The 15,451-nt window shown below is 41.2% G+C and overlaps 1 protein-coding gene across 11 annotated transcripts in view; it reads left to right on the top strand.

Annotated features, from left to right (window-relative positions):
• The window catches only part of ARHGAP22 (Rho GTPase activating protein 22), a 153,740-nt gene that overhangs the window by 97,040 nt on the left and 41,249 nt on the right, over nucleotides 1-15,451 (top strand). For 9 of the 11 annotated variants that reach the window (XM_048946114.1, XM_048946109.1, XM_048946110.1 and 6 more), the window contains one exon: nucleotides 12,402-12,578. In XM_048946114.1, coding sequence (XP_048802071.1) covers nucleotides 12,402-12,578 — 177 coding nt within the window. The remainder of the gene's footprint in view (nucleotides 1-12,401; nucleotides 12,579-15,451) is intronic. The other 2 variants (XM_048946111.1, XM_048946107.1) reach the window with 1 other exon arrangement.

The raw sequence follows: 15,451 nt of genomic DNA, 5'->3' as shown, positions 1-15,451 counted from the left end.
GCCTGTGGGTGCTAAAGGGACTGGCAGGGCCCCGGAGAGTCATGCCTGTCATTCAGCAAAACACTTGCAGAGTCATATGGCTCTGGTGCAAGCATCCTTCATCACTATTAAAATCCGAGTGAAACTGGGGCTTTATCCAACCAATATCTAGGCATCTGTGTGATCTAGGCCATGCTCTCTCTGGGGCTCTGGGCTCACCAGCCAAAGAGGCTGCCAAGAAGTGCAGTGCTTGAGAGGCAGAGTTGGCCAACACACTGCTGTGACTCTCAATGAGCTGTGTGTGTGCTGTTGAAAGAACAGTGACTTCAGCTTGTGAGTTAAAGCTCTCCAAGCAGAGGATGTTCTGGGCAACCACTAGGGCTGCTGAGTGAGGAAGCAGTTTTCAAGACACAACATACTCTTAATTTCTAATGTGGCTTTCCTATTTCAAGAGCACTACTTTGGAGAGTGTTGGAGGAACAATCTTCATGCTGTTCAGCTTGCTCCACCTCATTCTTTGCTTTCTGCTTTCTAGGACTGATGTTGCCTTTGCACTTGTACACCACAAATGTTCAGAAAGTATTCCTTTCTGTGTGATTATCAGTGTTTGGTTAATCCAGGGTGCCTGGAAGTAGTAGATTTGTTTTTCATTCCTGCCTCTGCTACTGAATAGCCAATACCATCCTGCAATCGTTTAATGTCCTTGTATCTCAGTTCTGCAGTGGTGTGTAAGAATTTCACACTGTGGAAATTGAAAACTGTTTCTTTTTAGTACAGAGAATGCATTTCCCTGCTGATGCACAATATAACTTCAGAAATAATTTTAACCTCTCTGTGCCTGTTTCTCCTTAGTTAAAACTGAAACTCTGGTGTTTATTTCTGTGACAAGTATTCCAGCAGTGCAACATATATGATCTCTATTAATTTAAACATTCACCAAAATAACTTACATTTGTATGTCCTCATTATAAGACTGCTTGCAGTGATGTTACTATTTTTTATCTGAGCTGTACTGGATATCTGTAATTGGACAGGAGTAACAAAACTGGATTGGAGGGAGCTGAGTCTTAATGTAAGGTATATGATATGAAAAACTATTTATGCCATGTCTCCTTTTGAGAATCAGACTTCACTGATGTGTTTAGACTTCAACATGGACAGGCCTAGAACATCTGTAAGCACAGAATGTTTTACTGTATGTATTTGCATACATGCACACTCTTTGCAATCATTTTTCTGTAATTCTTTCATGCCTGTGTACACATACCATCTAGTTTACATTAAACAGGAGGAGGGAATTATTAAGCCTCCTCTGTGTAAGTCTGTCTCTCTCTTAGATGCAACTGGTTAGTACAGCAGAGACCAAACTGGCAAGGCATTAGTACGCTTAGTATATGACATCTGTGGGTTTTCACTTTCATGCTGTGGACCATTGAAATAAAAATAATAGTGACAAGCAACTTTCTTTGTCTTAAAAATTGGTTGCAGTCACAAGATGTGCAAGCTTAAAGCTATGATTCCCCTCCTTATATGTTCTTTTAGGGACTTTCAAGTACACATTTGCTCTCAATAATAAACAGGGAAGGAAAGAGGAGCAGCTGCTATACTTGCCTGATACCTTCTGCTACCAGACAAGGGTTCAGACAAATCATAAAGCCGTCTGTGATGTTTTCCAGCCATGTAGACCATTAGACCAAATGCTTCTTCTATTTCCAGAGCTTCCCTGGCTCCCTGTGTACCACAGCTTCATTGTAGATACATAATTCATTATGTGGAAAGCCACTGTTTTAATCTAATATTAAAGAGGCAGCAGCTCAGCAGGTGTCCCCAAGGTAAGGAAAGCCACATGCTGCTGGCAGCAGCTGCTGGCTTCAGGCTTATCAAGATTTTTTTTTTTTTTTAAACAGAAGCTGGAAGGCTTTTTAATATACCATGCTATTGGCTCAGCATATTCCCATCCTCTGTCTATTATCCTGCCTTTGACTGCAAAGACAAAAATTCTTGTAATGCACTGTCTGTGATGGCTGCGTACAGTTTTGTGCTCTCAGGAAGGAGCAAGGTGAAGAGTCAGAGGCTCACAAGGTGGATGCACCCTGCTGCCTTCTCTCATCAGTGCTTGAAGTGAGCTAAACACATCTGTGAGGCAGGGCCACCGAAATCAGCATGGTCAGAATGGCTTTACTGCTCCGGGCAGCATAAGAATACCCAAATTCATTGTCTTAAGAGAATACGCTAAGCACAAGGCTTATGATCAACCTTTGCTTGAAGCGGAACAGAGACTTGTTAGTTTGTTGGCACTCCTGCTTTGATACGTTTGCTCCACAAATCACTACAAACTCTAGATAGTAGCATAAGTTGTTTTGGAAGGCCTTCTGGCAGTGTATTGTGGATCTTGGAGTCTGAGCTTTATTACTTGTGTGTACAATGTAGAGGTGAATGTGTTAACTGGCAGAATAGACAATGCCTGTGAGCAGGCCTTTGGCATATCCTGTAAAGGCATTGGGATGGAAGAGAACAGAAGGGTACGTACATCTGTAATATCCTAGTATGCTTTAATGGCAGTGAGTGCTGCTGACTGGGCTTCCTCTGGGAAACTGAATCTTAGAGAAGGGCATCCTGTGCAATACTCCCTTTAATGTCAGTGGGGAAAGTCCACCAGCTGAAGACATTTCTTAAGATGAGTTGTTGCTTACATACCAGGCTTTTTTCATTTATTGTTTAAATCATATCTAAATCAGCAAGTTTTTTTTTTTTTCCATGAAGTTTAATCTGCTAATGATTAACCACTTTAAATGAACTTTTATGGGCTTTTTGATAATACTGTTAACGAGGAGGAATATGTCCATTGCCACTGGGTGGAGAGAAGTAGAATTGTTTTTTTCTATAGCTTTATTCTGCTAGTAGCCCATTGACAATTGTCCTAAAGCACAAAGATTTGAGGCCCTGCTTTGTGCATCAGCATAACCTCAATTCCAATAGCCATCCATGAGTGTGTTCCAAGTCTGTAATGCTTAGCCTAAGTGACAAGTACTGATTGTCCTTTTTGCCAGTCAGCACTATTGTCATAAGTGAAAAGTAATGTGTGTTGCACAGTCCTGTTTAGTAGATGCATTGGTTAACCAGCACTTAGCCAGATATAGAAGGAGACTGCTGTAAAACTGCCATTCTATGCAAACTGTAGGAAGACATGGATCAGAATATCTCCTGTAGCATTTAAATTCTGCTTTAAATCAGTAATGCTAGTTTTTTCCCCAAAATCTGCTAATATTTTATGAAAGGCACACAGTATATATTCTTTTGCATTTTAATTCCTTTTCTGCACTAATGTAATAAATAGCTTTTTTTTTTTTTTTGAAAACGAAGTCTGAAAGTGTTAAGTCCTTAATGACAGTTCATGTATTTTCTGCTGCCAAAACCATGCTTGTAAAGCTTCAGTCACTTCGCTGAAGAAAATGTTTGTAATTGGTTGGCTTGATTTTCTGAAGAACTCTGTATTCATTCTACAAAGAAACAGTCTATACTGGCTTAGCGAGAGCACTGCTCTCTGCAGCTGAAACTGTACCAGCTGATGGCTTCAGCTCTGTTCTGCTTCATGTAGAGTCCCAAGCACTGACTAAGATGGCAGATGATGGTCTTTAAAGAATTTCTCACTATTTTCAAGTTTGATTGTGGAGTTAGGTGCAGAGGAAAAGAAGAATTAGGCTTATGAGAAAGAAGCAAGGGGGAGAAGAAGATAGTTTTAGAGACACTTATTTAAAAGGCACGAGAGGCACTTCATTCCTATCAGTGAGCATACCTGGAAAATATGAGCCCAACAGTTCCAGGGGAATATACAAGTTGGATGTTATCTTTCCAGTGTGAAATTGTTTTAAAAATAATAATAATTGATTTTGCTATTCTAATGTAGTAACTCACTGCTCATCAGAATTTAAAATTTCCCTCAACTGTTGTCCTTAGTGTTAAAGATTTGAAGAAATTTGAGAGTTAGAAAATTGCTTGCGGTTACTTGGTAATGCATAAAAATTATCCAGTCATCTTCATTCAGGTATTTCAAAACATGAAGGATCATCATCTTTGGTCAGGAAGGAATTTCCTCCTTAAAATAGTGTGTAAACATAACCACAGTTGGAAAACATAATTTGATACGTTCTTCAGAAGGGTACTTCTAGCACTTGCTGCCTTGGAGAACCATGCTGAGCCGTGTGGCTGGCTTTACATAGATGTACCACTGTTTTCTGAGTCTTTCATTTATACAACTGTCATTTTGTTGTACCCTCAAATTCCTCTGACACACAGGGTCAGAGGTTCGCATAGCTTGGGCAGTTGCACGTTTCATCATTTTTTAAGGGTTGAGTTCACTGCAGTTTTGTAGATCTTGGGTGTATTGAGGAAAGGCTGAAGAGTTAGTTTTCTGGACTGGGAGAAAGGAGGGTGAGGGAAAGCATCCTCCTGTTGGTACAAGGCTGTCTGTGGAACATGCTGGAGAAAAAAGCTGCACAACCTTTTCTATCTCCCCCTCATCACCCTCACTTGAGACCTCAGACTTCATTTTTTTTTTCTGGACTGGGGTGGTTTTTGGAGGGGAAGAAATTTTTTTTTTTTTTTTTTCCCCCTGTACAGAGGAGCAAAGGTTGCCTGTCATTTTAAGAAAGACATTCCATAAGATGAACAGCCTTCTAACAGCTGGTGATGTCAAATAGGCTTTGAAGGAAGAGTTTTTAGCAAATGAAAGAAGCTGAACCACAAATATGCCTGGGCTCCCAACACCTTGTTTTCCTGTAGAAGCTTTCATTTTGGCAGAGTGTGACTGATGCCAAGGACCAGATACCTTTTGCTTGGCAGGCAAATAATGTTGGTATCAGAAGAAGCAATGCTGTACCCTGTATTTTTCCATGTGACCATGACACTGTGCACTGAGAGCTCCACCTAAGAAGCTGTTATTTCTACTATGATTCAGGTTTGAAAGTCAATCTGCACAGTGATTTCCTACCAGGAAACATGATTTTAATCAAGCCACAAGGATTTAATTGATTTGATCAAACTATCAATTATTTTACAGCCTCACCCCTGAAGCATAATTGGAGATAATTAGAGTGTAGTTACCTTAGCAATCCCACTCAGGATGCAACACACAAGTCACAGCAGAGGCAAAGTGGTTTCATGCAGCTCCCAGCAATTGGTGGTTCAGTAGTTTCTCTTTGTGTTATCGCTGATAAATTCCTATGCAAAATGGTCCTTCTGGCTTCCTAAACTAAATGTGAACATCTCGGAGAGGTTTCTTCATTTTCTGTTACCTAGAAGAAGCTGATATGAATATATCTCAAAGTAATAACAATGCTTAAACACAGCTGAGAGCATGTTTTCACAGGTCCCAGAAACCTTTGTGGTCAGCGAGCCAGCAGGATCTTAGTCAATGGTCCTTCTTTTTATGGAGCAAAGTAATTGTGGGCAGGATCTGGAGGGAGTGGTGCCTGAGCTGTGTTGGTGCAAGGAAGATGCTGTGTCCTTGAGAAAAATAATGTATTCAGCAGTTGTCTGTTATACCTGGGCTCATCTCAGCCCTAATTGTTTGGCTGCTCCAGTGGAGGTGGTCCTCCCATAGTTGTACATTCAGCTTAACTAAGTTCAGACTGTATGTTGCAGCCACAGTGAGCAGCACATCCCAGGTCAAACAGTGGTATCCTCAGAGAATTTCAGATTGTTGTAAACAAAGAGGTTATTTTAAGTGAATGATAGCATTAACCTGTTCCTCTACTTTAATTGGCAAGTCCAGAGCAATGCAGATGACGCCTACCAAGAAAGGAATTTCCAGGCAGGAGTTAAAAACAAAACAAAGGTCAAGTTCACTTGATACCATTTTTATGTATAAAAGATGAAAGATTTAACCAAATCTGCATTTACTGCTTATATTTTTAGAAATCATATACTTGATTCTGACGACTGAAACCAAATGCTAGCCTCAAGTTTTTAAGGGTTTTCTATAGCTTATGTATCAGTACAGAAAATCTGTAGTGCCTCTATTCATGTTAAGTCTTGTCAGAATTTTTGCATAAGAAACCATAATTCTGAGCCTTAATCTCTTTACTGGTGCTTCTTTAAACCTGTTTAATGGTATCTGAAATTCACTGCAATATTGGTCTGAAGCCACAGAAATGAAGGGGGAGGACAGGTGACGAGGCCTCTGAGTTAGGTAATGAACAGCAGTGGCTTTAGGCTGTTAGACTGCCCGTATTTTCTGGGACAAGGTCTAAGATCTGAGATCTGAAAATCACTTAGGGACTCAAGAAAATTCTTTGCTACAACTTCTGAAAATTTGATCATCTACTTTAACTAGCATTAAGCCTGAGGGATTTAAAAGTGTTTAAGGAAATTAGGATTCATATTTGACTGGAAAGTCAATGAGAGTTTAGTGCATACCTCTTAATTTTCTTCCTCCAAGGAAACTTAAAGCACGTCTATTTATGAGCTACATCTACTCTGTACAGCAAAAGGTATTTAAGATTTTTTTCCTCATTGCTGCAACCAAAAGAAAGGCCCCTCAAACTGATTCCAAGCTATGGAAATAAAATACCCATTCACCAAAAATAATACATGTTTCTTTAGGAAAAAGTAAACCAAGACAGAATAAATTGGTTTTCATCCAAAGAATGTTTCTTTTATTTGCGTGTTGTGTAAGATTTTTAAAATGTGAATGGCAAGTTTACTCTCAAAATCAACTTCAAATTTGGGTATCCCATGTATTTGTGTATGTGTGTGTATAGATGTATATAAGGGTCTGTATTTAGATAAAAACATAGAAAACACTGCAGGCAGATGTCATTGTTCACTGTACTGCTTCATTCTGCTATCATTCTTTTGTAGCTCCTTTAAATTTTCCATGATTTTGGTCTTCTGCTTCTTGGCTCTTTCAGTTTTCTCTTGCAGCTTTTTCTCATGTAGCCTAAATAGAGCATTTCAAGGGCAGTTTTCTATTCCTTGAAAGCTTTTCCTTCTTTTGAAGGATCATTAGGTGGGGGAAGGGGAAAACACCAGAAAAAAAGGTAGAATTAACACTGAGCATACTGAAATTTAAACTGCATACTTGAAAGGGCAAGTTAACTCAATGTTCAGATATGTTACATTATTTCATGCTCTAAGAAAATCTGGGGCCAATGCAGAAGAGGAGTGCTCAAGCCAGAGGGTTAGCCGGAATCAAAGGCAATGGCTGACAAAATGGAGTGAAGTTTCATGTGTCTAATCCAAGCACTCTTAATGACCTCTTGCTTACTTACTAATATTTCTTCCATCCCTTTTCATAATCCAAAGATCAAGGCTATTGGTTTTTCTTACTGTGCAAAGAAAGATTTTTTTTTCCCGCAGTACGACTGCCCTTCACCTTGACAACATTCATTTCCCTCCTTTTTCAGCTTCTTACATTATAAGGGGACCTCAGAACCCTGAATCTGATCCTCACCTTTAGGACAATCATGAAGAGCAGGTCAGAGAAGATGACTCATTGCAATTCTTCTCTTCAGCTGTTGGCTGTTAGTTTTTGTCCATTTGTCAAGATCTTTGTTGCTGCTTGTCTGCAATCAAAGACTGCCCGTCACTACTTGTAGTATTGAGGGCAAGCATGTCCTTTGAGCCTTGCCTTTCCCAGACACTAGCACTTTCATAACTCAGCCTTGAAACTGCCTTTTACCTCCCCTTATGCTGCAGCAACATGTGCGTGGCCAACTCAGTTTCACCCTACTGGAAATGCCACTCTGCTATCCACACCAAAGCAGTGCAAACATGTAAATACACACACACATAAGCATTTATAGTTATGTAAATGTTCAGTGAAGTTGATATGATGACAATACATAAACACATCAGTAGGCAGAACTATGTAAAAAATGGGGGAAAGGCAAACCAGATGTGGTGGAGGAGGGAGGGAAATGATCTGAACAAAACAAGAAGCTGCCAACTTCAGCAGAATCTGAAAGCAGCTTTGCTTGAGAATGCAAATGTTCCTCTTTTTACGCACAGTGAGGCAGGACCACCTCCTACGTGGAAGTCCAGTCCTACTCCTGCTGAATTTCTGTTTCTACACTGAGAAAGAGGATGTAAGGCTTAGCTTCACAAATAGTTCAAGGCTTCCAATGTTTTCTCGTTGGAAACAGCTGTATAGAGGGAGGGCTGTTCTGAGATCTCTGGGCAGGAGCACAGGCAGGACAGGTACATATAGCATAATGTTAGTCTTAAGCTTTGTGCTTTCCGGTGAACGCATACCAAACCACGGTGGCATCAAGGTGCTTGCACACTGTGTTGGCAGGCAGTTTTATTTTCCTCTGATGTGGAGCTGAAAGTAACTCTGGGAAGGGCTGGGATGCTGCCCCTGGCAGTCCTGAGCTAAGCAGAGCTGGTCTCTGAGGGCCAATCTTGTTTGAGTGAGGGCTTGATTAAAGATGAGTGAGAAAATCTGTTCAAAGGAATGGAAAGCCTTGGTCTGTGTTTAAAATCGTTAGCAGACTGTTCCTCACATCGTGGTGCTGAGGAGGCAGGGCCCCGTTTCTTTTGTGCAGCAGCAGTGGTTTTGTGCTGCAGGGCTGGAGGCTCTCAGCTGCTCAGTCCAGGCAGCGGATCCCTGTGGGGCAGAAAAAGAGGGCAGAAAAAGAGGACAGTGAGCTTCTTGTCACTGGGGTGGGCAACGTTAAAATTCCATATCCAAACATTTCTAGGCAGAAGGATTTAAAATTGATTTCCATTTCCTAAAGATAAGTGTGCTTGAATCCATTCAGTGTTTGATTTGTTCAGTTGTGTTGTGTAGCTTCAGTTCAAATCTGAAACTACTCTTCTGTGTCTGAGCTCGGAAATGAAAGCATTTGTGAATTTCCGACAGTGTTCTGGATTTCTATAGAAGATGTAGCGGAAAGAAAGTTTTTTGTTTTGCTTTTAAGATCTAAATATTTGAGTCTAGCTGTTTCTCTTTCTTGAAATTACTGAAACTCAAAAGCAGTCAAGTTCTACAACATAGACAAGCACCTGAACTTTGCACTTTAGGGAGTTCTAATTCTGCTCGTTGCCTCAATGGTGTAGTAGTGAAAGGAGCCAGCAATGTGCAGAAAGGAATAAGATTAGAAAGTCATAAAAGAGTTATTTATAGGTGGGTCTGCTTGCTCTGTCAATGCTTATTCATCTTATGCTAACATATGAGGCTTTCTCTGAGAAGCAGTTCTGAAGTTCTGGTTTGTACACCAGTGTCCCTGCATAGAGTTGGATTTATCTGCTTGTACTCTTGTGACTAGTCACTACTGACTTTCCCACAAACAGCTTATAGGATCGTGACCTTGCTGCAAGTTAGAATTCAGTGGGAGAAAGCTAACTGCAGAGGAGCTGGATGTGTAGTTTTTGGCAGTCTCGAGCCTAGGTTCCACAGCATGCACAGGAATCGTTTTGTTTCCCATCCTGTTCTTACTTTTTACAGTCTCTAATAGAAATACAAATATTTTTCCCTAAATGCTTGCCTGAAAAATGTCCAAAAAAATTTAGAAGGCATCTGTCAGGTTTGATGTAATGTTTTAGGGGCCAAAGAGCTGGAGTCAGGTCCCTGTGGTACAGTGATTCGAGGGAAAATGCTGAGATGCCACTTCTGCAGAAGTTCAGTCAGATGTAGTCTTCAACTTCCTATGCTTGTTATGCTTCATATGGCAACCTTTGCATGCACTAGTTCAACTGTTCTTGCAAAATTTGCAGTCTGTAATTCATTCTGAACTAAGTCTCTCTTCTTGTACTTTGTGGTTTAGCTGGGCAAGACTTCATTTTAAATTTAAAAATGGGATCTGCTTTATCTTGACCAGACTCAGTTGTTTGCCGGTAGTATGGCCCATTCAGCACATGCACTTATAGATACGTGGATGCTCTAATAGACTACAGCAGAGCTAAACAGCCCATTTTTCAAGGCCAAGATATATCCAAATCAACTGGCAGCTATGAATGCCTTGACTATAAGGTTCACAGTCGCTGGTAATAAAAATACAGCTTTAAAGCTAAGAAGGAAACTAAGGGGATAGCTGGAAGTCAGCCAGAATATTGTGTGTCTGACTGAGGTGAAAGTGGCTAGTGTAGTGTTACTTAGGGAGTGAAATAAAGCGAAGAGGTGTCTGTTATGGGGTGAGTGGAGTCCTTTGAGGTCTGGTGCTTAGTTGCCCATCTCATTTCACTGCAACACTGAGATCACTGAGATTGTGTCTCTCAGCCAGGCCTATTGGAAACTGGGGTAAAAAGAAGTTCTGGAGGAGTGAAGAGAGACCCTGCAGAAGAGTTTCCCATGACTTTTGACTCTGTAGGTAGAGAAAAAAGAGTTGGAGTAAATGAAGAAATGAGTTTTTGGAGCGTTTGGGCCTGGCAGTGCAGAGACATTGTAACCTGTCAGGGCCTGGAAGAGGGCCAAAGGAAAAGCACAGGTCCAGGTTGTATACTGCTTTTAAATCTGAGGTGGATACTGCAGCCAGAACACAGCTTGGTGTTCAGTTCCTCTTGCAGCTGTTCTGCTTTGCATATCTTAATGTGCAGTTTTTGGTTGCCACGGTTTAAGAAAGACAAAGGGCTGTTAGGAAGTGGACAAAGGAGGTATGCAGAGCGAGTCTAGAGGGCAGGGTGTGTGGGGAGTGTGGCTGAGGTCCTTGGGTTTGCTCAGCACAGAGCAAGGAGCTGAGGGGAGCCCCCATGGCAGCTGCAGCTCCTCACAGGGCGCGGAGGGCAGCGCTGAGCTCTGCTGTCAGTGGCAGAGGGAACGGCATGGAGCTGTGTCAGGGGAGGGCAGCTGGGGGTTAGGGAACGGTTCTGCACCAGAGGATGGTGAGCATGGACCAGGCTGCACAGCACAGTGGGCACAGCCCCAAGTGTTGGAGTTTGAGGAGTACTTGGACACTGCTCTCAAATGTAGAGTTTGGAATTGAAATGGTCCTGTGTGGAGCCGGGGGTTGGACTCCGTGGTCCTTATGGGTCCATTCCAACTCAGGATATTCTGTGATTCTGTGAATATGAATTATTCATTAAATTCAAAATGGGAGACTGTCTGGGAGGGTGCTGTGAGGAAGGAATCCTAATTTGGATATATGTGAGGAAAACAGATCCTGCCTTTGTTTCCTAAGCTGCATGCCTAGTTCCAGGTGGCCTGTCATCTCTGTTCTTTACTGAAAGATTGCCTCAGTTTCCTTTGTTCATTGAATTGCCACAAAATCCTCCTCAACACATTTCACGCTACTCTTTTCGCTTTGCAAATCAACACATAGTCGGTGGGTGATGATAGGCCAGGAGTCACCTAATAGTGAAAAAAAGCAATTCCATGGCTTGCAGGCAGCCTCCAGCTTGCTCCTTCCCCCAGATTAGTGAGAATTTATGAGCCACATATGTAAGTTAGTTGTGCAGAAACCACTGTGTACTGCTCTTATCTCTGGATCCCATGGACAGGCAGCTTTGGCTGCTCAGTGCAGACTGGCGGCTCCAGCTTGCTGCAAGGTATTGGAAGCTGCATAAGCCGGAGATGGCAACGGTACAGCAGTTGTGAAGCGTTTGGCTTTGCCACAGAGACAGTTTCCATAGTGATGGTTAAGCGCCAGGCCACTGGTGATGCAGCTGCTACATTGGACAAGATCAGCATCTTCTTTATATATAGGCTGCTCTAATGAAGCTGTATGGCTCCATTTGGTTGTATCCAGCTCTGGGATGTAAAATGAGAGATGAGGGGAAGGTTTAAACTTGGTGAAGTACTCAGAAATAAATAAATAAATAAATAAATGTATAAGTGTTTTAAATATTAGAGCATCCTCAAATGACTGTTGTAAGAAACAGCTTGACTGCAGCTAGTATTCTGGTCAGTACTTTCTGTGATATCGCATGCCAATGTTAATAGCTCCTAAGGTTCTTCAAGCTGGAGAATTAGATTTGTGTTCCCAAGTCCTACTTCCTTTTCTAAAACATTGTGGCTGGATTGGATCCAAAACCAGAATGTGTCTCTTTCTATATCAAGACCATACATTTTTGGGGACTTGAGGAAAGCAGATAGTCTTGCAACTTCAGTATCTCAAACACTGAATTGTCCTAGGATTCCCTTGACCCCTCCTTCTGGATATCTCAGCACCTCAGCATAGATATATGAAATTAATTTTGAGCTCCTTCTGCAGGGTCCTACAGCCTGTGGTCTCCCTTTGTTTACTGCTGGGGCAGAAGGCACAATATCTCCAAGTTCTTGACTGAAAATGCACATTTTTTACTTCAGCTTTGAGTTCTTATCAACCTGCTTTTTGAGTGCTGCAGCATATGAGTAGGAACTGTGAGTTAAACAGCTCAATTAAAATAATAATTTGATAATTTTGACCCAGAATTTTAGTAGTTTTAAACATTAATTGTTCTCTTGTGAGCTAGAAGCTAAAATAAGTTTATGTTTTATCTTTCAGGTGGTGCAGGAGACCGGGAAAAGATGCCTGTCAATCATGAAGCTTTCCTGCTCATGGCTAATTCCCAGAATGAAATGGAAGATTGGGTGAAAGCCATCCGACGGGTTATATGGGCTCCTTTTGGTGGAGGTATTGCAAATAGCTCACATGCACATAAATTAAAACATTTGCCTCAAGGTAAAACATATTCTTGTGATACTAGGATATGTGTAACACTGTAAAATCACTGAGATGCCTAGATAATCTCTTGATTGTCTAAAGTGTTTTACAGCACGGAGATTGGGCTAGGCTTTTTTGCCAGGGGATGGAAGGGAATGGAAGCGGAGGTCACATCCACACTGTATTACTTACAGTCAGAAATGGTGATAATAACAAAAACATTTCTATTGTCAATGTCCACTTTCTTAAAGCTGATAACTACTCTGTGGATCTCCCTTATTCCTGTAGTTGTAAAAGAATATGTCCAGTTATCTCTGGCTTCCACTTCAAGGGCAGATGCCCATCTTTGATCTCCTCGAAGGCAGAGGCTGCAAAACTCTTTATTTGGTCTGGGCCTGGTTGAGAAGACTGAGCTTCCACTGGCTTGACTGTGGGAGAAAAAGAACAGGGTCAAGTTGAGAGAGCACCTGTAAAGTGTACTGTAGTAGACAGTCCCTGTATTTAAAATGAACAAAAATGTTGATACTGTACTACAGTCTTCAAATTCTCATGTTGTAAGATTATGTGGATGTTTTAACAGTGTGGTACAGAACAAGTGTTCACGGATGTTTTCTGCTGGGTTCACTGTTAGTGGTAGCAACACTTTGAAGTGGCTACTGATGGGCATCTACGCAGATAGTGATATCACGTGTAAATAGTGATATCAGCCTCTTTTAAGAGGTTAAAGATAAAGGATGAAGATATTTAAGGATGAAAAGAGCTAGATAAGAGTTAAATAATACAATTAGCTTTTCTGAAATTAAATTACTAATTCCCGAATCCAGGGTAAAAAAGTGATCAGTGCAATTGAATTTGGCTGAACTAAGGTTGCTAAGAAGATCCAGCTGGCTTAAGCTGCCCTGTAGAAGTGAAGCATAGTTGGAAAGAACTAAAATTGTGTATAGAGTTTTTATCTCTGGATCAAAGCTACTCAAGAACATGGCTGATCAGACTGGCCTTAGCTCTCTGCCTTGCTACTCAAATTCAGCAGGCCTAAATCTAGCTTTGTTATGTCTGTTATACTCTGCAGTCAATGCTACGTGAGCAGATTCTTATCCTATGGTTTCAGCACTCCTCTGAACTGACTGTGTACTACCTGCAGTGGGCTTCTCCCACCTTGCAACTATGTTGCCACCACATTTGGTTTTGCTGATACCAGTGGTTATGCTGTGCAAGGGGGAATGACTTGGGAGGAAAAAAAAAGTGGGAGTGAATCAGCTTTAAGGTGGATTGTCTTCTTCGCCCAGCTGTGCAGGCAGGAATAGCAGCAGTTCTATCACAGTGAGGGTGGTGGAGTGGAGAAGGGCATGCTTGTTCATTTTGGCTACAGCCCACGCTTCAGTTGGCTTAAACAAACCGTGGAACTGCATCCTCAGTCTCTCCTCACAACATGTTTATAAGAATGCCAATAACTGGGAGATAGTTAAAACATCCAAATCATTGTTTCTAAATGATCAAGACTATCCCTCCTTCGTCAGAATCAGAGCAAGGTGAAATCCCAGCCTACCTCAATTGTGGGAGGACTCTAAACATAGCTGTCTCTGTTTTAATTGAATAATTTGAAATCTGCTTTGCTACCGCTGCTAATTTGAGAGCCAAGTCTTATCTATCGACACTTTTTAATATATGACGCTAAAGGAATGGGAGTTAGGAATTATAATGCAGGCTTCATTATTAGTATGTAAATATCCAGCTCTGGAGAAGGCTGATATGATGTAGGAATGAATTATGCCAAGATAAAATGAGAGGCTTAGCCCCACTTTAATCTTTGCTGATGTATTGAAGAAACATATAAATCAAAAAGTTGAAGGTATCTTCTTATGTGTTGGGCTGGACACATTAACTATGTTTAAAGGTGAACAGCAAAGATTTAGAAACAAAACAAAACAGAAAACACTCCAAAGCTGCCGAGGATCCAAAATCATTAATAGAAGACATGTTCAGGCCTAAAATCCATACGGAATGCATTTGAAATGTGGTCTTAAAATAAAATCCTAGAATTCCCAACTCTTTTAAAGAAGGGTTGTCCTGTTTATGGAGAAAATAAATTGGAACCATTTCCGTAAGTTTTAGGCTTCTGAATTCTTGAGTCCAGGCCATCTCATTCAGAGTTGAGATTTAGAGTAAGCTGCATGTTTGAGTTTATGTCTTCAGGAATAATGTTTTTACAGAGGCTTGATACAAGTAAATTTTGGAGCACATTCTGACAAAGTGTTTAAAATTGTTTCCTCTGATCCTTCTTACCTCCAAAAGGAACAAATTTTGCTCTGTGTTTACACCACTGAAAGTTTATCTAGAAAAGTCCCTCTGAGCCTTACAGTCATGTTGTTCTCTGGTTGCTTTTTTAATATGGAAGCCTTGTAGTTGTGACATAGTGCTAGAAGTATAGCCAGTCCACAGGCTTGGGTGAGAGTGAGCCTGCCAGCATCCTCTGAAATGGGACGTATGGAAAATACGGGGAGTAGCGAGGTGAAGAGGTGATCTTTCCTCACTCTAAATCAGCATTGGGGTTGTACCTCCACTCTGAAGAAGAAATATGGCTACTCTAAGGAGGTCCCTTGCCATCTATTCACCTCTTTTCATGTCTTCTTCATTTTTGTCTTTTGTAAGATTTAAAACATAATGTGTCTCAAGCTGAATTTGGGCCTGGTGGTACAAAAGCAGAGTTTTTCAGTGTTCTGAGCTGAAAGCCCTGAAGTGCGTGTAGCAATCTTACAGCCCAGCACATGACCAGCGTTGCATGGGGACAGAATTATTTTGTGTTAACCATGTGCTGTGTTTGTATGTTTCCCTCTGTTTACTTGCTGTTTCTTGCCATGAGCATTTTCCTTGCTCCTCTGCCAGAAATGCAT

This window comes from Lagopus muta, chromosome 5 (assembly GCF_023343835.1).
Source record: "Lagopus muta isolate bLagMut1 chromosome 5, bLagMut1 primary, whole genome shotgun sequence".
Classification (NCBI taxonomy): domain Eukaryota; kingdom Metazoa; phylum Chordata; class Aves; order Galliformes; family Phasianidae; genus Lagopus; species Lagopus muta.
This window is presented reverse-complemented; position numbering and strand designations above follow the sequence as displayed.